This window comes from Parasteatoda tepidariorum, chromosome 4 (genome assembly GCF_982258835.1).
Source record: "Parasteatoda tepidariorum strain Cologne lab strain chromosome 4, Ptep-v5.0, whole genome shotgun sequence".
NCBI classification, from domain to species: Eukaryota; Metazoa; Arthropoda; class Arachnida; order Araneae; family Theridiidae; genus Parasteatoda; species Parasteatoda tepidariorum.
In genome coordinates, this window is record NC_141758.1 from 6,763,302 (window position 1) to 6,787,067 (window position 23,766).

A 23,766-nucleotide genomic window follows, 5' to 3' on the forward strand; every position below is an offset into this window, starting at 1 on the left:
TTCTTTATAGTTTCACTAATGTATCTGGAATGATGACTTTCTTATTTGATTAAAAATTTCATTCGCTTTAAAAATATACAAGTTGGAAGTAACATTGACGTTTCGAGTGCTCCAAAACGGGCACCTATTTTCAAGACTTACCATACATGAATGAGATGACAAAGTAATTTGAAATATAAAATGTTAAGTTGAAAACGAAAAATATAGGCGAGGAACAAAAATTGTTTTTTCTCTGCTACTGTAGTTTAGTTTCTCATTTATATTTGAAATCATTTTTGTTCCTTCTCATTCACGACCGGCAAGTCTACAAAATTGGAACCTGTTTTTGAACATGTCGACTGTTGTTTCCAATTTGTATATTTATGAAGAAGTTTTTAATCGGGTAATATCTTACTACTTCAGTTTCTTTGGGATTATTTATTTAATGACTTTGTTTGCGAAGTCTTAAAATAATTTTTGCTAGTTCAGTGCCCATTCTTCAAACACAGTAAAAATAAAACAAAAAGTTCAGAATCAATAAGGTGGTATGATTTAAATCATTAGATCTCTCTTTAAAAAATGATTTAAATTAAATGATATTTTTTATTAAAAATAACTGATTTAAGTCAAATATATTCTTTTTACTTAAGATCATTTATAAATATATTTTTAAAGTTATTTTTTTAAAAACTTTGATTTCATTGACATTAAAGGTTTTTTATTTCCAATGAGCTGCACAAGTGCGCACACATGAGCAGACCTAGTGCATTCTCCAGAAGTGGTATCCACTCTTTCAGGACCACCACAATGGGTGAGATACCGTTGGCCATGTTAATTTGGACGTCTAGTTTCTGCCACACTAGATGGCAGCACCAAGACTCTTATTTGAATGCTAAAGTGCACTAGGAATTCTAATTTCGTCAGAAATGCCAAGAGCCAATAAGGCCGCTGAGGATTTTCTGCATCCCGAAAATTCAGTGTCTGGGCCGGGGATCAAACCCGCTGTCTTGGGCTCAGAAGGCCGACGACAAACCAACTGCACCACTTTGACATTAAAGGTTTTACCCAGAATAATAATGGGAGGGTAAATCAAGCAAATTATTATTAAAATTTTAAAGTAGAGTAATTTACTCAATTTTTTATTTGATATGCAACTGATAATTTGGTTGTCTGCCTTAACAGGGCTAAGTATTGAGCATTTTCAGTGATTAATTTATAATAATCATTTTAGTAAGAAATTTTAAATACTTCAGTTATATTGTTTTTAAATAGTATTAGGCATTGTTAATATTTTATCAGAACTATGATTGGTAAATATAATAAAAGAAAAAATCTGGTTTAAGTAAAAAAAAATCTGATTTTTGCCAACCCTGTGAACAGATTAATTACAAACATAATGCAATTTATGCTACAAACTGAAACCATATACCAACTCAATATTCAGGGTTCATAGTTGTTCGAATATTTCCGATAAAAAAATATCCTGATTTTTTGCGTTTTGTCCCAATATCCTTGATTTGTTTTGTGTGTAAAGAAATTAAAATTTGATGAAGGCGCGATTTTAAAAGAATCATCTGAATTTTTTATAAATTATTTTTACTAGAAATGTAATAAGAAAAACTAGACTACTCAGTGTCACAATTAATAAAAGCTTATATATTTGAAAAAGTGAAATCCAAAATGTTTTCTGGATGAAGAGGAGTTAGAGACTGCTTTTTTATTTATCTTCCTCTTTTTCCTTAGCAGAATGAATTATTTCAGAATCAGGATTACTATTCAAATCTGGAAAAAAAATTTCCTGTACATATATTAAGAGAAAACATAATGTGTTCTTGTGTCAGCTATATTGGGCTAACTATTCTAATTGAGGGAAGAACTTAAAAGAACAGCTGATAATAATGCTATAGTAAATGATAAATAGTTTAGTACAACTGAAATATCCCATTATGCTTTGAGTGGTCACCATTTTTTAAGAGGAAAATTCCCTGCATTTTTCAAATACTCCCTGTGGAGTGGCAAACCCAGTGAATCAGTGGTGAATTTTTTTTCTTCTTAAAACAGTTAACTTTTTTTTTAAACAGGCATCTCACTGATAGACTACTGAAAAAGAGCAAATTTTTTTTTTTTAAAGAAAACTTTTAGCAAATTCTGCTGAGAGTATCCTGTAGCCACTACTATTCTAGAAACTATAGTAAGTTTAATAACTGTTAAATTTTACTTAAAATGATGCGATAATTGAAGCTGTTTGAGGAACTCTACATTGTGTTATTTTGGTTTATTTTATGAGTGCTCTCTTAAGTTATTGTAATAGCCAGGGGTCTGTTTAGAAGAAATTCCGTTAACGGACCCTTCACAAAATATCTTTTCCTAAAAACGGACGCTTCAGAAAATAATTTATCTTTTAATTGGACCCTTCACAAATTTGTTTATTTTCATTATTATTTTGTTAATCGAATAAACCCTTCCCAGGAATGGAAGAAAGACGGATGTAAAGGAACCGAATTTTGTCTTCAGACGCTTCTTCCTTTATTCTGCGTTTAGCAGTATATTCTAAATACCAAATATTTATATGTTGCATCGCTAATTTTGTAGTAGCAATTGTTTATTTTTAAAAATCTAATTTTTTTTAAATTATAATTTTACAGTGTTGAGCATAATCTTGTAAATCTTTACAATTTAAAAACTCCTTGAAAAAGTTTTTTTTGCAATAACGGACCCTATTTGCACAAATTCACAAAAGCGGACCCCGGTTGAAAGAATGCGACTTGACGTTTATTTTATATTTACAAATTAAGAGTAAATTTTTCACAATTTTACAAAAACGGACCTTTCACAAAATGTCTGGACAGACCCCCGATAGCGCCGATCTTGTATTATTTTCTCTTCTAAGAGAAGAGGTTGGGTTTTCTGTATAAATAATATTTTCGTTCTTAATCACAAGTGAGGACTGACTGCTAATTATTTTTCCAGTTTTTGAGTAAAATATTACTTTTACCTATTTTTTGCATAATTATTTTAAAATCTATAAGTTAAACACTTGCTAAGTTTTTATCAAATGTTATAATTTGACTATTTTCAATCAAAAAGTAACTAATTTGTTTATGTCTATATAAATCAATATCTATTTTGCGATATGTAGCTTCTCTACAAGTCTGGAATTTTATTTTTATAATTCAATGAAAGCCTTGGAAAATACTAAAAATGGTTCTAGAATGGCCTATTTTTCACAAAACTAAAATTCCCATTTATGTAAATAAACGAACACAAAGAAAAAAAAAGGATTTTTATTGATATTTTTGTTTTCACAACTGTAAGTAAAACACACACTATGGACTGTGCCTGTATGATCGGCAGAAAAATAAAATTTCACAAAATCCGATACAGCCTTAAAATACAGGAACACCCAACTATAAAAAGATGGAGAAAAAAAATGAGCAAATCTGATTTTCCCCACTAATGAATATATCACAGTTCCTGCACAATTAATACAGTCAAGGTATTTTACAAGAGTAACTATATAAGTTACTTGTTACAGTGTGAATTACAGTACAACTTATTTCAGACACAATAAGTAGGATACAATAAGAATAGGTTCTAAGGAAGAATATCTATTATACTATTGACACTAAGAATTTCCTTTAAAGAGAAGTTTCTTTAATTTTTTTACAATCTGTCCTTAAAATCTCAACTACACAGTACAACTAGAAAAATGTTTTAACGATGTAAAGTTTTAAAAATGAAAACTCTCGCTATTTTTTAAGATGTTCCAGCCAGTTCGTAAAACCTAACATTTATTTAGAGAAACTCTCAAAATATTTGATACATCTGCAATGTGAACGATATCAAACATTTTAATTATTTTCTAATAATCATTTTTATATGAAAATTATTAATAAGAGGAAGAAATAATTAAATTTCCATGCTCAAAAATACATTTGATTGAATTAAAGATTTTTTTTTTACACTACAATCTCATAAATAGCATAATTTTTTTTTCTTTTGAAAAACATTCATTCTGCTATACAATATAATTTAAATTTTAGTTTAACTTAACAATAGTGGAATTTGAAAAGTTTATCATTTTATAAACTGTTAAAAAAAAAAGAAAAAAAAAAGTAAATATAACAGGGGTGAATAGGTAAGAAAGAAGCCTTAAAATACAAGAAGTTTCAATTACCTTTTTCTTATTAACACATAGATTTACATTGTGAGTTTTTTTTAAATCTATTAACCCTCCAATCAAATGTTTATTTTACATATTTTCCTTATAAAGTATTTAGTTACATAATTTTATTTTTAAAGATTTTAAAATTTTTTCCTTAAATTTTTGGATGTTTAAATATGAGTCTAAAAATATTTAAAACACACTAACAGATTACACATACTTAGTTCCTCAAATATAACTTTCAATTTTAAACGTTGATTAAAATATTAATGTTTTCAAAACTTGTCTCAACTTTTTATAAGAAATTATTAAAAATGATTATTATTTTTTATTTTTGAAATGATCAATTTATTTTTATAAACTTTAAAATTGACAAAAATACTTTTTACTAGCAAAAAAATATAGTTTAACATGGGGTAAAGAAATGCCAGATTACACTACATAGCTACCAACATAGGAAAAAAAAAATTCAATAAATTTTACAGAATATAAATTTTATGATAACCACTAATTTATATCTAAAATAATTTAGAAGGGGATTTTAGAGATTTTTATAGTAGTCAATAACTAAACTAAACTACACTATTAACTGAAAATTTGAAATGACTGCAATATTTTCCATTTATGATTGGCATTAGATAGAGATTAAAGTGTACTAAATTCATTATTTTGAAAAGTAATAGATATTGAATTATCGTTTTAACTTAGTCTGAATTTGAAAAGAGATTTCTTAATAATAGTTCTTTAAAAAGAAAAAAAAAAAAAAAGCTTCAAACTGATTACTACAAATAAATGAGGCTAAATTACTACATATAAATGAAAATTTATTATTTAATAATATTTATTTAAATAAGCAAACAATATGCTAAATAAAAACTTTTTTCTGAAAATTTTCTAATTTTTTAAAATTACAAAAACTTAATTGAAAAAGAAATAATTAACAAAATCTAGGGGTCCACTAAAAAATTTAGTAATGATGGCAGCTATGTCATGATCATAATTATCCTTGATAAACAACTGATTTTCATACATTATTTATTGCAGACATTAAATATCATTCAATTCATGCTGCAAATTTACCACATTAGCACCAAAATTGTATAATTAGCATTAAACACCATAAGTGTTTAAGTTTAAAAATCTAAAATTCTAAGTTTTTTCCTTTTTTCTTTTCATAATTGTTGGCACAATCTATCATTAAACTTTGAGATCTAGCATGTATACATATATATATTTAGATAGGATAAATATTCACACAGAATTCAATAAACAAAACAAAATTGAGCACTAGTCACTGTTTATCAGGGCGGACTAGATAATTCAGCACCTTCAGAATTCTTTGGTCACAATAATATATGAAAGCACATAAATATGGCTATGGGCATCAATTTCAAACACACCCAAATATATATTTGAGAGTTTTCGGAGTTAAAAATGAGTGTATATAAGATTCCCAAAAAATTTAGCTAGCAATTTTTCATAACAGCTTCATCTAAAATCTTAAAATACCCATAAGCAAGCTCGTCAGATAAGTTCGATGCCATAAGGAAAAATAGATGCATTATACTGATTTCAGAAGTTTCTTTTACTAAAACTGAAATTGTTAGTGCTGAATGGAAAAACCTTAAAACAATGATTAACATGGATCACAGAATTTTTCTTGAAAATTTACATTTTAGTAGGATAAATAGAAATCTCTTATACATAAATAATTGACATATCTTTCCAGTGACGAGACACAAAGAATCACTATATAAAAATCACAATTGATTCAAAACGAGGGTAATTTTAACTTGAAAAAACGAGATTCATTGAAAATAAATATTGCCAAAACAAATATTAGTCTGTGTTAATTAACAAGAAACAAAAACATAAACTTTAACTTACTAATGATTAACACGAGAAAAAGATTTACACATTGCAACAATTAGAAAAAATTTAGCATATTTCGACAATTAACAAACTGGTTAAAATGCCAGGCACTTTAACAATAGTTAAATTTACAAATTTATGTTTACTGGCAGTAGTGCTAGTACTACTTTTTTTTTTTGGATGAATGACAATGTTTGATGAGTGGAGGAGAAGGGATTGAAATAAATTCCAATAAATCACTTTAAATCCCTAAAATATCGTAAAGAATAAAAGAATTTTGGACATTGTCAAATCAATGGACACTGTTAAACAGTTATAAAAATTTTAATACATTTTCCCGATCGACGGTAAAATTTAAATCTAGCAATCCTTTTTAAAATAGCACACAGTTATGATACATGAATATATAATTTCAACATTTCAAAAACATTTAATACCGTATATATGTGTATATGGCATAGAAAGACATTTCAATAACTTGAAGCAACTTTTCTAAGGAGAGCCAACAGAAGTTTGATGCTCATGGGGAGCAGGGACTGGGGGTAAAATGTGGGGCTGATGTACTTGATAGGCCACTGCAGACCCTGGTGGTAAGTAGATGCCAGATGAGGGACTCCAGGTGGGAGACAAGACAGACTGGTATGCGTTCATATCCAGAGGTGGGGAAAATGCGACAGCTGCAGGAGTCCAAGTAGGTCCATAGTTTCCAACAGTTGCAGGCATCCAGGAAGTCAAGGGAGGAGATATTCCACCAGGGGGAGTGTTAAAAATTACACTTGGAACACCTAATCAAAGAGAATTACATTAGAATGAAGGAGAAATAAGGGGCTTATCGACAGAAGTGACTCATCAGAAATATGCACAGTTTGAGTTTTAAAAATTAAAATGGCTCTGCTCTGAATAACTTAATTCAATGCACAGATCTTCACATTCTAGGAATCAATTTTAATGTTTCGAGGGGGTGACCTAAAGTATGTTAATTAGTGATTTCGTAACTTAAACTGACGTCTGCAAACTCGAAAATATGCTTTCTCTGAATAAATATACATTTCCTTTGACCCATTCGGATTTCTGACCCCCAAAATATAGTGGATAGCCACAATCTAGGAAATATAATTTTAATAGTTTGGTCAGAAGAGCAGTCCTGAGCTTGGACCCCTTATGAATTTCACTTTTTGCATATTTTGTCATATCTTTTTAAAAGGAATTGAAAAATGTTTGCACAACAATTATAAAATTTTGTTTATCCATGATTCCGTCCAACAACAACAACAACAAAAAAAAAACTTAAGTAGATATTTATTATTTTATTTAATAATAGTCGAAAAATTTCTGAACAGTAAGATATAGTACAATTTTTCACATCATTTTAAAGTATCTTATTTTACATGGCAAAATACAAAATGTTTGCGAAATTGGTTGAATAGTTCGTGGGTTGAGTATTTTTTGTATTTTGCTATCTCTAGAATTTTTTAAGTGAATTGAAAATCTTTTGCACACAATTATAAAATCTGTTTACCCAAAGATAATTCAATGTAAAAAATAACTATGTTTTATTATTTTAGTTAATAATAGTCTAAAAAGTTTTAAATTGTAATGCGTAAATTTTTTTTAACATCATTTTAAAGAAAGTAATTTTACAAGGCAGAACGCAAAATGGCCCCAATAGTTTGAGAAATTAATATTAAAAAAATTTTATATTTAAAATTAGATTCTTACGGAACCATTCAACTAATTTCACTCAAATTTTCTATAAAAAGGTATAGATTAATGACTATGCATGAATTTAGAAATAAATAAGAAAATAACACTTAAATACACTTAATAAAACAAAAAAGATTTCATGAAACAAAGGAAATGAAAAATTATACAGTACTGAAATTTTGTACTTCATCATTATAAAATGATAAAATCTAATTAGAATTAGGCTTTATCGCTATTTTATCCTTCGGTATTCGAACTACTAAATTTTACTGCTAAAAGCATTTCAGTTAAGTTTATATTCTTTTGATTTTTTTAAATTTCTTTCTATCAAATCGTTATTTTAAAAATTGTTTTTAGAACAATTTAATGAGTAGAAAACAATTTATTGTATTTTAGTAACAAACAAAATATTATTACTCTGAGTAGTTAATGGAGAAAAAAACACTTTTTTCAAACAGATTATTATGGAGATTCTCAATAACCGTAACTCAACCACAAGACTCATGTTGACTACGAAGTTAGCTCCTTTGTATAGGGTATGTTAGGAAAGCATAACGTCAAATTTATCATGAATTATATACTAATCTTATATAAATCAATATCTTCTGCCCAAAAGATGTGAAAATTTGACTAAAAATTTTCGGACAATCTTGTAAAATTTTTTAACTTTGAAGCGCTACTACAAGCAGATCTATGATTTTCCTTATAATATTTTGAATTTCTTATCAAAGTTCAGTTTTTGGACCATTGAGGAGATAGATATTATTTCAGAGTTAGACCTGTGTACTTCTCAACTCTTTGCAGAATTTTTATTATACCTTTTTCATACTTTTCTCATTTACTTGTAATAATGTAAGTCAAAATAAGTTAAAAAAATTTTTTTTAATTTTTTTTAAATGGTGGGCACTTGGGGGTTGTCCCACTGGCCACAGGTATGCCAGAACTGCTACTCTCTTCTTGTTACCCAGCGGGCATCTGTGGCGAAGCCATAGTAAAAAAAATATATATATTTATCATTAATAGTTTGTAGTTTGTAACATTTAGTCACTCTGTGGTTACCATTCTTTTTCCCAATAAAAATAGTCATTTTTCAAAATAAAATAAAAATTCAATTTAAAAAACCTAAACAACCGAAAGACATTTGGAGCATTAAATAAAAAAACATTTACCTGCAGGTACTTCATTATTCACACTCTCTTGAGTTCCCCAAGTTCCAATATTGACAGGCAAAGTGGAACCATCACGGCACACCAAATACATGCCAGGCACAGCATACACAGGATATGGATACACAGCCATGGCAGTGGGGCAAGGGGTTGTGGGAGTAGTTGCCGGCACCTCGTCACCCACGGGAGGGCTTGGTGGTTGGGTTCCAGGAATGGACAATGGCATAGAAGTGGCATTGGTAGTGATGCAAGGTGTAGAATAAGGAGATGAGGCAGTCATAGAAGAATATCCACCATCCTCTGGATACACAGAGGCCAAGGTGTAGTGTGAAGGGGGACTTAAAGGGAGTGGGGACTTCAGACTACACTCAGTCCAACCAGAGTCCTAAAAATAGAATTAGATGGATAACTTTAATATATACTTACTATTTTACAAAAGTAATGCAAGCGCACAGAAAAAATTAGGCATCTGTAAAAGTCATCATGTGGTACCACAATGATCGAATAATTAAGGCACTGAGTCATCGTTGAGAGAGATAGAGGTTCAATCCCCAGCTTGGGTTTAAAGCCCATTCAGCTTCAGCATTCTTGCTGGGAATAAAAAAGAAGTTAGTGTGCAATGATGATTACATTGCCATCATTATGCCATTGGCCTAATCACATAGTCAAAGTTGTAGTTTTAACCTCCATGGATGACAATAAACTTTTGTAAGAGTGCTTAAAATGATTTTAAAACAGGTAAATAATAAATCTTGCAAATTCTGAAGACAAAGAAATTTTTTAATCATAGAATAAATAAATTTCTTTCTTGAATATTTTAAGCGAAATAAACCAATCTACTTGTATGTGGTATAAAGGGGGAAAAACCATTAAATTTCACACAATTATTTTGACAGTCCTGCAATTTGAAATAAGCTTTACAGTTTACTTAAGAAATTTTGTACAAATACTGCGGTCAATGCAGTATATAATATAGAAATCCAAATTCCCCAATTTAGAAATTCATGATTAGTAGGCTCAGAACTGTCAGGAGACCCACTGTGCATAGTATTGAACCAAATATACAATCTTGTAAGAGAACAAAATGCTTTTGAAAAGTTATTATAAAATAAATATATATTAAGCATTTATTAGTACACAGTTCAAGGAGAAAAATTGCAAGGGATTCTAAGAAATTTTAGGGCATCCCAGGTCTTTCTGACCTTGTCATAAGTCAGACACTAATATCTGAACAAGAGATCAACATTTTCAATTTATTGGTATAGTTCACAAAGGTATCTTATATCCTCTTTAGAAATGAAGTTGACGGTATTTGATATTTCCTTTAATTATTAAAAAGCTTTAATATTACGAATAGTTAAATGCAGATCAATGGTAGCAAAAGCAAACTTTTGGCTAATTTAGAGGTGAGGCATGAAATAATATTTGAAAAATATTAATTTTTTTAAAAAATAAACTTACATTTGTATCACTCAACAACTCTGGACTATTATGTTGAATATGGTAGCAATCAGATGACATTTTACCTGAAATAAAAAACAAATACTTTTTTAAAATTTGAAAAATCAAATATTTATAACAATATAGTACAGTAGAGAACCATTTATCCGGTATCCAGATAACCGGGAAACCAGAAAACCGGGAAAAATTTTGCTCGAATTTCCCGCCATTTTAAACTAGAACGATTTTAAACTACAACGAAAAAAGCGGAAATTGGACTCATTCTTGAAGTTGAGTAGAGGAAAATGTAAGAAAGGGGAAGATTTTTTTCCCCGTTTACCCAGAGAAACGTCATTTCCTCCGTGACCTTGAAGGCAGGCAAGGGAGGAATGTTTTATTTTTTCCTTTTGGCCGTCAATCAAACTCAAGGGTGTGGCATGCTGATTTCGTTTTCTGCTTGATTTACGAGGGGGGTGGGGAAAATGCATTGCATGCATATCAGTGAACAGAAAAAGAAAAGAGAAAAATATATTTATTTGACATCGACTAATAAAAATAAAATCTTTTTCTTTTGAATAAATTCTTATTCTTTGGAAGTGCGGTATCAATTACAAGTTTTTCTTGGTGTGGAATCACATCTGCTGCAATTAAAAATCTTGTTTTTATCAACAAAAAAATAAAATAAAAGGAGAATTGTTTATTAATTTAATCATAGGATTATTTTATGAAGCAGATTGCAGTTTTGTTTTTCTGATTCCACTACGTTTGATTTTTTTTCTTTTCGCGATAAATTTCGTACTCAATAAATTAATTCTTTTTATTCATAAATTTTATCATTAGTTTTTTTTTTTTGAATTCCGTTGATCTTGCCTTGTTTTGGGTTTTAATATTTATGCTAGTGCCTTTTTTAATTATCGTTTCGGTTCGATAATTTTCAAGTGTTTTTATTTAGATTAATAAGTTTTCCTTTTATTTTATCGTTTCCCCCGTATAATTAGGTATGAAATATATTGCGTTATTTAATCATTGGTTTTGTTTATATTATTTAATTTAGGAATTGTAATTATTTTTAAAAAATAAATATGAGAATTTTGTATTTTTTAAACTTGATTTTCTTGTCTAAACTTGCAAATTTTTTTGTTCTTTTAAATGTTATATTTCTACCATTTTTTTTTTCTTTTTAAAGTTAGGAGTACCTTTCTTTTTTCTCTTACTTTACGCATTACACTTTTTCCTTGTACTTCGGGTTCGATAAAACATCGATTAACGACACTTTTTGGTCGATCCAGAAAACCGGGAAATTCAGATATCCGGGATAGCGATGGTCCCGAGTTTACCGGATAATTGGTTCTCTACTGTATAAGCATAAATTTTATTAAAAAAATTACTGCATTATTTGTAAAGAAAAAAATTAAATCTCTAAAACTTTTTATAAATAGTAACTGCTAAAATGATGGCTGAGAGTCACTCGTCAGCTTCTGCACAAAAGTACCATTAAGAGCAACAAAAATATTCATTCTATAATAATAAAAAGAGTTTCTGTGTATCTTTTTTTTTTTTAAACTTCAGAAACCTTGGTTAGAATCCTGAAATTTTGACAGTGGGTAAAGGGGCATCCTAAAAATTGACAAAAGAATTTGCTTAGTCTTTTTGGGAGTGAAGCCTTAGGAAAAAGGAATTTTTCTTTTATAGCTTGAGCATTAAACATCAATGATTTTGTTTTTCAATGCTTATGACTATTCTGTTTTTCAAATATTTAAAAGATAATATGCGTGTTCTTTGCTAGCTCACTGCTCCATTTAATCAGAAAAGTAGTTTTTAAAATTATTCCTTATTACTGATACCAGGACAACTCAATCAACATGCATGGTGTGAAGGCTACGCTACTGAATTAGTACAGAAGAGAACCAATAATCCAGGAAGTCTGAATTTCCCGGTTTTCTGGATCAGTTAAGTGACGTAATTTATCAAACCCAAATTACAATGAAAAAGAGTAAAACACTTTAAAGTAAAAACAAAAAACCACTTAAGAAAAAAAAAAAACATTTACAAGTTTAGACAAGAAAAAAAAAGTTTAAAAAATACAAACTTTAAATAATTTATTTTTTAAAAATTTCATCAACCTTTAGCTGACGAATTTTACATAACACGTTTTAACTAATCTTGGTAGTAGATGATGGATGATCTAATTTCTGAGATATAGAAGATAAGAGCAAAGAGGATGTGAAATGAATGAAACTGTGCATCTGTAATTGAAGATTAAGATGTGAAACTATTTTTTTTAAAACAGTAAAGACAAGGTGTCCCAAGAGTTCTATTTCACGAAAGGGGGTTGGAAGAGATTGAGACAGGTCAGATAGTTGTAAAATTACGTTGATAAAAATAGCAGGATTCTTTTTTGTGTCACTTTTAAACTGGATAAGAAAATTAAAAATAAGGATTGAACTTGAGTAAAACCATGCTGGTAACTCAAGGATAACTAACTTGATAAGGATTAACTCAAAACGTAGTGTAATTAGAAATTTATCACTTTAAAAAAATTAAAACTGCAATCTGCTTCGTAAAATAATAGTCAGTTTTTAGTATAATAAATAATTGCATGCTTTTATTAATAAACAATCTTATCTTTTTTATAAAGGACTATTTTTAACGAAAGATGCAATTCCACTTAAAATAAAACTGGCAAATGATACCACACTGCTTAAAAAAAAAAAAAAAAAAAAATCAGAATTCATTAAATTGAAAAATATTATTTCATTTTTAGATGTCAAATAAATCTGACAGACGATGAAAAAAAAGTTTTGTTCCTATTACAGGGTGCGTAGCCAAATCTTTGAATCAAAAATAAGCACTTTTTAAAAACTTTTCAAGCACTTTACAAAAATTTAAATTTTCAAGCACTCAAAAAATTCATATTCAATCAATGATATTATTGAAAAACAAAAACTTTTTATAAGCAGTTTTAGCGTTAAAAAGCCCAAAAAGAAACGGGCGTAAATCGAAACAATCAGTACTTTCCCACATCACCGAGTGAATTCAACTTGACCCTGAACTCAGAACAAAAGTACCCTTACCCCCTACGTCAAAAAAAGTGTTAGAAGTAAAATAAAATAAACAAGAATAAAATTAAAATAAATTAAAAAGAAAAACATTTCATAAGGATCTGATATTCTCTACCCGAATTGGAGCACTCTGGTTTCGATTTCAAGTGTGCGCGCAAGCCATAACGTGGGTACGACATGAAGCATAGTCTGCGTGAATGATTACGTAGCAAACTCCCCATTTTTCGTGAAATGCATGGGATCCACCAGATATCACTGAAGGGAGAAAAAAAAATTATTCGAAAAAAAAAGCACTTTTTAAAAACGCCAGCTGGAAAAAGCACCTTTAAAAGCTTTTAAAAACAAAATCCCAAAAAAGCACCTTTAAGTACTTTTTACAAACACTACGCACCCTGTATTATTTATTCGTAATAATGTAATATTCAAAATTATAAAAAATAATTTGTCATGAATAAAAGATAACAAAATTTGAAAAACTAAAATGGATTATCACGTTTCGAATTATATGTTACTAATTCTTTCTCTTTGGAATTCCTTAGTTGGTACCAATGATAAAAATTTATTTGTTTCAATTTAGGGGTGCACAACCTTTTTGAGTGAAGGGCCACTTGCACAGCAGGTTGGCTAACGAAGGGCCGCAGATGTATTTAGACATGTTAATGACAAATGTAGTAATGTTTATTTAAACATTAACGTTTCATTTTTTTTATCAATAAACTTAGCAATATCAATAACTTAGTAGTGTTCCATTATAAGAATTCATTCAAAAATAAAAACTTATACTTTTTTTTCTTACAAAAAAAAACTTGCCATTTTTATCATATGAGCAATAGATTTATCAAAATAAATAAACATTGAAGAAAAGAAATATTTTTTTTTATCATATGCAATACAAAAATTCATTTTAGAATTAAATTCTAATAAATAAATAAAAACTGCAATGCCCACAGAATGAAAGTAGGAAAAAGTTTAGTCATAATTAAGTAATATAAATTCAAATTAAATATTTTAATTGTAGAAAATTTATAGGTTTTAAACAAAATCCTAAAATAAAAACAAAACTTTGATAGTTCAAAATAAAATTCAATGATTATTTTGTAATGTACTTTATTATTTTATTAATTATTAGATTTTTTTATATCATAAACATTCATTTTTTTTTTAATCCAAAAAGATCATTTAAGCAACAAAAAATTGAAATCTAAACTACAAACAGTGAGCAGTTTAAAAATTCATGTTTTCCGTCATTTTATGAATTTCTCAAGTTGCAATAACATTGCATTTAAATCAGGGAGGGATGTAATGAGTATTTGGCCCTTCTGTGAAAAATTCAGTTGGTTGAATGATCAGTCAAATATTCGGCAGAATATTTTTTAAAAATGTATTTTTCCAAGTTTTTTTTATTTTTGAATTTTTATAGAATTATTTTATTTTTTTAAAAATAATAATCAGACAAGTCAATTTTGTCATTTTTTTTGATACTTTGAGAATTGAGAAGGATTTTTTCCCCATTTTTTGCTGTTTTTATTATAACCCAGCATTTTAACAGAACGTCTCATACTATTAATTTATTATCACTCTTTCCCTGTACTGTAATATAAATAACCAGTAACATAGGAAAGTGTAATTTTCAGTATTAAAGTTTTGTTTCAGGAACTAAGAAAAAATTGTTTTTTCTGTTTTTCTTTTTTTAGGCATTTTTATTATGACTCAGCAGTTTTTTTAAAAATAAAGTTACTAATAAAATTTATTTTATAGCAATTTTTTTTTCTTCTAAAATTATAGCAATGAGAAATATTTAAATTGAAATTTTCGGCATAAGATTTTCATTTAAAAAAATTAAGAACGTTTTTTCTATCTTTTTATTTTCTTTAAATAAAAAAAAACTTTTTTTAGACGTTTTCATTATAACGCAGTAATTTTTAATAGCATTTCTGTTGACTTTAATTCTTTTTTCTTGGCTTTTTCTGGTAATTGAAAAACTGAGATGTTCAGCTTTAGAATTTTTTTTAAAAAAGTAAGATTGATTTTTATGTTTTCTGTTTCGCTTTCCGACATTTTCAAAAACGTTCTCGATTGGCCTTATTTTTTAGAGTTAATTTATGAATACGTTTTTCCAGGAAATATTATTCCGAACATTGAAATTTTAGTTTCAGTGATGCTATGCTGCTAAAAGATTTTGCTATTTGGCCCCAAGTATACAGCGTTCAATCGATTTATTTATTTTTTTTTTTGCCGAATATTTGGTTTTTGATCAAATCACAATTCATTACCACATTCAACCAAATCATATTCGTTGCGGAAATAAAAACGAAGGATAAATAACTAGGATTTACGATAAAACTGTACCAAAATACCGTATCAAAAAGAGATTATTTAATTGCACGATTAACAATCATGTGTCGTAATAACATCATAGTTAAATAACTGGATCGTCAAAATCATGTGGAAAAATACAGAAATAATTGGGAAAAAATATATTTATGCTGAACTCAGCACGAATAAAGCGTGTCAAATGCATGATTTAAAATTTGTATGTCGTAATAGAACAATTGGAATTTTTCATAATATGTGGGAATGCATAGCAATAACCAGGGGTGGTTGTGAGCCCAAGTCAAAATTCCGGAAAATTTCTTAAAATAAAAAAAAAGAAAAATTTAAATCGAAAAATTAGAAAAAAATTTAAACAAGGTTTTTTCCCTTTTTCTCAATATTTCAGACGTCTGAACCTTCGATCACGGTTAGTAAAAAATCCGGAAATTCGGATTTTTTCCGGAGCACAATCAGCCCTGAATAACTGCCGAAAAAAATTGTGGAAAAAAAAGAAATAATTGCAAAAAAAAAAAAAAAAAAAAAAAAAAAAAAAAAAAAAAAATCACTTAGATTTAAAGTGCACAAAAAGTGGTTATTTAAATTTGCGATCTGAAACTCGTGTCGTAATAAAAATTCGGGATTTTTGAAATCACATAGAAAAGCGGAAAGAACCGTTTAACAAATATAAAAAAATCATTTATATTTATGATAAAATCGGCTTAAAGAAAGCGCGTTAAACGTACATTTACTAAAGAATCTGTTAAAATTGATTGTGTCAAAACGTGATGACTTAAAAATGCGATTGAAAATTGAAATTTTTTAATTTTTTTATTGCGTTTAGAAGCTCTCGCGGGCCACAGGTTGTGCACCCCTATTTTAATTGCATAAAATATAAATTTCAGTGGTAGTAGTCCATACAAAGCTTAATGGGTCTTTTTTCCCCTTCTAATAATGTTTTTGAGTTATAATTTACTAAATTCAGATTATTTTTTAAATAACAAAATTCAGCTTAACTATATTCTCACTTTGTTATTTAATAAAAAATAGCTGTATTTTAATAGTTTTCCTATTACAATTAATATTTTGTATTTCCATTAGATATATTTTTCTTTTTTACTTTTCTTTCACCTCCTGTTCAATCATGTGCATATTTAATGCATTCCCCTTCCCCCTTGTAAATCTAAGACAAAACAAAATCAGCATGTCACACCTTTATGTTTGATTGAAGGCAGCTTATCAAAAAACCCTTAATTCTTTTGGACACACAATAGAAAATAAATTTGTCCCTTCCATGCGCCCTCTCATGGGTCAAATTTACCAGCAAATGGCATATGCCGGTGCTTCACATGGGCAATCTTGTATCTAGCGTTATTTTATTTCTAATGCTCGTCTGAGATCTGTTCCAGTAAAAATAGATAAGCTAGATAATAAACAAATTCATTTACCATAAAGAACACTACTATGCAACATTTTTCTTGTGTAAACCACATGGTGCATTTTGATGATTAGCTATTTGATAGATTAATTCAATTTGTTGATCATTAATTGATAGATTGATTTAATTTGATTTTAATATTTTGAAATTCAAATTAAACATTTAATCAAATTGTTTAAACTTTGTTTGTACAGTAATTTTTTTTTTATATAACTTTTACATCAACCCTTGCTCCCTAGTTACCCCCACAACAGAAATTGAAAAAAATGACTTACACTATACCTATATATTAATTTTCTGTAAAAACTCCCTATAATTTTTTTTTTACCAGTTTTTCTGAAAAAAAAAAAAAAACTTTTGGTTTAAAGTCAATCTTTATTCTGATGGGATGAACTTCGAAAAATTGGTTTTGCATTTTAGACTTATTGTGATAATATATATCGTTCAGTTTTATGCATGATTACGTAGTGTTGATCACTGATTAATTGAACCTCATACAAAGAATAGGCATTCAGCTAGTATATATGAATCCCACTATAGTGAATTGAATGCAAACCTAGCAATAAGATTACGATAAACGGGTTTATATACCAAAAAAATATTTTTTAGAAAACGAAAATAGTACTGTTGGATATAGCGAATTGGATAATGCGTAATTTATTTATAAATTAACTGATTAAATAAATAAATTAAAAATAAAACCATTACTTAATTTTTATATTCTATCAAAGAAATTAGTGATTTTCGATTGATTAAAATTTAATTTTACATAGAGTTCAACAATTTTCGTGACAATTAGTAAAGATTCTAGTATTTTCTGGGGGAAAAACTCAACAGGATATCCAATGCTGATCTTACTTTTGAGATAGAAGTTTCGGAAATTTCACATTATTCAACACAGGGGAAGGGTAAGAAGATAAATAAGCTGCTTTAACAACATGTTTGACCAGATTAAAGAACATGTAAGAGTAAGATTTGACAAAATGTAAAGAAATGAAATAATAATTTGCAATCACAACTTGTGCAAATTTAAAGTTGTAGAAATTAAAAAAAAATATGCAGAGAGAGTCCACTGTAAGTGTATATAATGAAAGTTCTCACAACTGATGAAATAGTTCACTACATCTGATACGTCGAATTCATTATAGTGGGGTTCCATTATATATTATAAGACTAATTACTGTCTCTCACTTTTTAAAGCGAGAAACAGGAGATAAATGGGCGACCTAAATTAATTTTGTTGAAGACCAATTGAGAAGAACGATTTATGCCCATGAAAGTTTATTCTGAGAAAAATAAGATGAAAGTGCAGGACTAACTTTTTTTATAGCACATCTTATTTTCTCTGTATAATAACTCTAGAAAACAAATTTTCTACATTATTGCATTGTCAAAACTTGATCTTTGAAATCAAACAGATTGCAATGTAATCATCATTTGTTTTTAAAAGTGGACAAATCTTTCCCCTTGATCTCCAATTTTTAAAACATTTTTCGTAATAGTAAAAAAAAAATATTTTTTTCAAATACATTACCAGGTATTGGTATAGGTGAAGTGGGTATAGCCTGGTGCATTCCATTCCACATGCAAGGATAGTTGGAAGGACGAAGTGGAACCTAAAACGAAAACACTGAAATATAATACACATAAAAAACTAAACTCAGCAGCGCGACAGCCCATAGAAGGCCAAGGCCTACTGTGTCCCTCTCAGTTTTCTTGACCTTGGGCTCTGGGGTGCAGGAGCAGATGTTCCGGTCAGGTGCTCAGCCGAACGCGGAACCTCCAGTGTTTAGTTCCCAAGTATGCTTGGTACTCATTTATCAACCCACTGAAGGGATGAAAGGCTGCGTCAACCTTGCCCGGCCTGAGGATCGAACCAGGGACCTGTGGCACAACGCTACTGCTCACCCACCGGGCGTCATAATACACATAAAGAATAGATTATTCTTTCTCACTCATGAATAAAGCAATACTTTCATTTTTATTTGATTAGCAATGTAAATATTTACATAAAATTAATTTAGAAAAAAGAAAATATTAATCAAGAACTGATATGACTTTATATTTAATGAAGATATTTTCAATTCAAACTAAACCAAAGTTTAGTGTTTTTTTTTCTTCTTCAAACATATTAATATAGCTTCATTAATATTCACTGCTTATTCCTGTCACCAAAGTTTGTTCTCTTATTCCTTTAACGTTTTTGTCTTTTCAACAACTCTAAACTCGCTCATTAAAGAAGTATAATTTTTCAGCTATAAAAAAAAATGTATAATGAACAATAAAAAAACTTTAAAAAAAAATGGAGATTTAATTGTCAAAACAAACATTTTAGAAAAATGGATGCCTGGGTATTGTACTTTAATCAGATTAAAAATAAATTAGCAAGAAGTTCAAACTTACAGTATTGACAGAATCCTTTTGAGATACACTTTTCGATCGATGAGATACAGGAGCACTAGTTGAATGCCCTTTTCTCCTATTAAATAAAAAAGCTTTAGCTGAAATATGCAATATTTTAATTGTTCTTGGAAGCAATTTTAATTTTTAAAGTATGTATATTAGTTGAAAAAAGAATGTCGTAAAAAAAACCTGGTTTTTTGGTTCTACCCCCTAAAAACCTGGGTTTTTGCCAACCCTGATTTTAATACTAATTCAAGAAGTATTAAAATAATTATAATAGGAAATTTCTTTAACATAACCTAACTAACAAATGTAAGTTAACTCTAAAGATTGTTCTTATTTTTTTTTCTTCACATTTACCACCAAAACTGATAAAATGCAATATAATGAAATATTATCAAAAAACATCAAATCTAAATTGTTTAATGTTTACAACAAACTAGCTACTAATTTAATACCAACGAGCCACTGTAAATAAAAACCAAAGTAAAATTTTATTTAAGCTCAGCCCCCTCGTGAATTGTACTTAAATTTCATTTATAAACGCAAACTACATTCTAAATAAGTTTTAAACATACTTGAACTTAAATAACATGAACACTAAATGAGTAATTAAAACATGTTCATTAAAAAGTAAGTTATTTGATAAACTTATAATTCAAAAGTTTTACAACACATTTAGCTATGCATAGTTTTTAAGTTTATTTTTAACATCAGCTGATAATTTGCTTATTATATCATCTTTCCTTATTTCTTTAAATTTATTTTATAAATGAAATCAAAGATAAATAAAATTTAAAAAAAAAATTACATTAAGAATATACTCATAAATTTTAGATAAAAGTATTTGACTTGATGGTTTTAATTATTTTTTTTGTTTAGAAAAAAGTTCAACTTAATAATTTTCTTACAAAATTAAAGTTAAATTATAATTTAAGTAAGTCTTAATGCCTTAAACTACATCAAATCCAAATTATAGCATTGGATTAATTTATAAACAGATTTGCCTAAAAGAGGTAAGAAAAAATATTAATTAAACATGGAGATCAAGAAAATCTATACACCACAGTAATTTAACTTTAAAACTTAAAGTTTCTTATCACTCTTAGTATGAACGTAGCATTAAAAATTAGTTAAAATTTTTTTACTGGTATAAGAATATTTCCCTACTCAACTTACAGGGGTCAGTTTAGAAGAAATTTAGGTTCGTTAACGGACCCTTCACAAAATAATTTACCTTTTAATCAGACCCTACCTTTCCCAGGGGGTGGGGAGAGAAAGACAGATGTAAACGAACTAAGTTTTGTCTTCGGTAAATGCTTTTTCCTTTATTCGTCCCAAATGAATATTCTGCGTTCAGCAGTATAGGCTAAATACCAAATATTTGTATGTTGCATCTCTAATTTAGTAGCAGCAATTGCTGTTTATCTTTTAAAATTTAATTTTCTTTCATTATAATTTTACAGTGTTGAGCATAATTCTTGTATCTCTTTACAATTTAAAAACTCGTTGAAAAAGTTTTTTTTTGCAATAACAGGACTCTATTTGCACAAATTCACAACACCAGGACCCTGTTTGAAAGAATGTGACTTAACGTTTATTTTATATTCACAAATTACGAGTCACTTTTCATAATTTTACAAAAATGGACCTTTCACAAAATGTCTGGACAGACCCTGACTTATTTATGTAGAAGAGTTTCCAACAGATCTTTTATTAGCATATAGTAAGTCTCTGGTCTATATTGAAAGTTGACATATATATATTAAAGTTTTTGATGAAAGTATTTCATCAAAGGTTAAAATAGTCAAAATCTTGCCTTCACTGATAATACATAACTTTACGATTTTCACCAAAAATGTATCATAATTATTAAAAGTATGATTAAATTCTTACCCTAAGTAAAAACAAAGAATAGCAAATAGTAAATTTACCTGTTGCCTTTATTGTATAAATTTCGCTGAACAGAAGATGGCATTGAATTCGATCTGGTGATCGTATCCGGCTTTAGCACCACATTACTCGAATTATGGGTTGGTGAGTTATCCTAATAATGATATATTCCTTTAGTCATATCAAAAAGACAAATGTATACTGTACAATAATGTAGTTTATGCCTACCTGAAAATTTTTCTTGTAGCTTTTTTTGTTTTTTAACTTTTCAGCTTCTGAAAAAAAAATTTAGTTTTAGTTAAGAAAAAAAAAAAATTGCTATCTTTTTTATTAGTCTAAAATATTATTTACACGGAACTTCAGTTACCCAAACTTCTTACATCTCAACATCTTTCAAAGAAGACACATTTTTAATACAATTTTAGTTATTTTCATTAATCAAATTGCTAATCAAACACGAGTAATTCTTATAAATTTCAGTGAAATGAACTTCAAAAATCAATGAAGTTAACAATTCAGAGCCAGATTAAGGGGCTGGGCTGCAGCCCTAGGCCTTAGATCATCCCATGTACCAACATGAAAAGTGTAAAAAGCATTTAAAAATACTTTTAATTAAATAAAAACCCTTAACTGACATCCTGCCCTTTTTGATATTATGATATTTTGATTTTATGATAAAATTTAAAAGAATTGCTTGTTTCTTTTGAAATTTATTTTTAAGCCAAATGACTACGTCAAATATACATAGCTTTTTAGGACCCAAATTTACATCCCAATATTTTCAAAAATTTGTCTCCCCCCAATATTTTGAGGGTCAGGAATCCAAATATATATATATAAAAAAATTATATGTTTATTCAAAAAAGTAGGTTCGTGTTTATTTTCCTTATTTTTATTAATAGTTAATAATTAATTAGCATATTTGAGGTCACTCCTTGAACCATTAAGATTGACACTTTGTACATGAATATCAGATAATTAAATCAAAAGTCAAGGCGATATCATCTTATTTTGCGCATAGTGCTTATTTTAATATGCACAACATAAACTCATTTTAAATTCTTTTTAAAAAGAATTAAATTCAGTCACTTTACTTGTTTTTGCAGTATTCATTTCATTTCATAAATTTAAAAAAATGTAAGAGTGAATACATTAGTAAATCTATTTTTACTACTTTTTGTTTGGCACACATGAGCTGCCACGTTTTTAATACATTTTTTTTTTTTAAGATTTTAAATTAATGAAATATTGGTCACTTTAATTATGCTTCGTTTATTTAACATTACATAATTATTAACTTAATGTTACCTGAATTTGCAAAAGATAGATTTTTTTAATGATAAATAAGGCTGGTGACACCTTAATCCAAACATATCTGAATTAGAGGCTTTTTGGTACAAATAGTTTATAAAAATAAGAGAGAAGGAGTTATGCCACATAGTGATACTAGCTTGAATGATTTAAAGATAAAATATCTTCAAACTTATCCGACAAAAAAACATGGTAATATTAAAACTAAGTTTAATTATACAGCCCTATTATTTTAAAAAAAATCCTTGATTTGTAGAGTTAATTAAAATAGATTAAAAAACTTATCTGAATAAATCAAATACTTTGATCATTTGACATCCCAGTTACTTTGGATAATTTAGGTTTTATGGTATAGCGAGTTTGTGGACAGCTTTAAAATGGATTTTAAGCAAAATTTAGTTAAGAAGAAATTTACTAATGCAGGGGTGATTGTGAGCCCAAGTCAAAATTCCGGAAAATTTCTTGAGTTTAAAAAAAAAAAAAGTTTAAATTGAAAAATTAGAAAAAAATTTAAGCAAGTTTTTTTTCTCCCTTTTTCTCAATATTTCTGGGTTTACTTAAAATATATTTAAAATTTTACACATACCTATACCATTTACATATACCTATGATGACCAGGAGAAGTAATTAAAATTTACAAATGTCTTTCTTTCTTGAGTTAATGATTATAACAACTATTTACTGATAAAAAATGAATATTAATCATGAATATAAGCTTATAAAGTATCTGGCTCTCCCTTACAAACAAATAACTTGTGTTTTTAAGTTCCACCTTTGAAAATTTGATTTTCGGAAACTTTTGCGATCAATGATTTTTTGAAACGTCTGGACATTCGATCTCCGGAAACTTCCGGATCACTGCTAGCGAAAAATCCGGAAATCCGGATTTTTTCCGGAGCACAATCAGCCCTGCTAATGCAGACAAATTTATTAATAAACGCATATTTAAAACACAAAAATTATTTAAACACATATTTTTAAAAATTAAAATCTCTATTAAATTGCTATGAATTTGCTAATCAC

General features: G+C 28.3%; 1 protein-coding gene across 3 annotated transcripts in view; it reads right to left on the reverse strand.

Annotated features, from left to right (window-relative positions):
- Window positions 1–3,247: 3,247 nt before the first annotated feature.
- Window positions 3,248–23,766, reverse strand: part of LOC107450877 (uncharacterized) — a 54,065-nt gene continuing 33,546 nt past the window's right edge. For all 3 annotated transcript variants that reach the window (XM_087160572.1, XM_087160571.1, XM_087160573.1), the window contains exons 14-20: window positions 21,661–21,707; window positions 21,474–21,586; window positions 19,540–19,615; window positions 18,671–18,752; window positions 10,348–10,412; window positions 8,890–9,271; window positions 3,248–6,801 (exon numbers count right to left, since the gene is read on the reverse strand). In XM_087160572.1, the coding sequence (XP_087016698.1) occupies window positions 6,509–6,801; window positions 8,890–9,271; window positions 10,348–10,412; window positions 18,671–18,752; window positions 19,540–19,615; window positions 21,474–21,586; window positions 21,661–21,707 (1,058 nt within the window). In that variant the 3' untranslated portion in view covers window positions 3,248–6,508. The remainder of the gene's footprint in view (window positions 6,802–8,889; window positions 9,272–10,347; window positions 10,413–18,670; window positions 18,753–19,539; window positions 19,616–21,473; window positions 21,587–21,660; window positions 21,708–23,766) is intronic.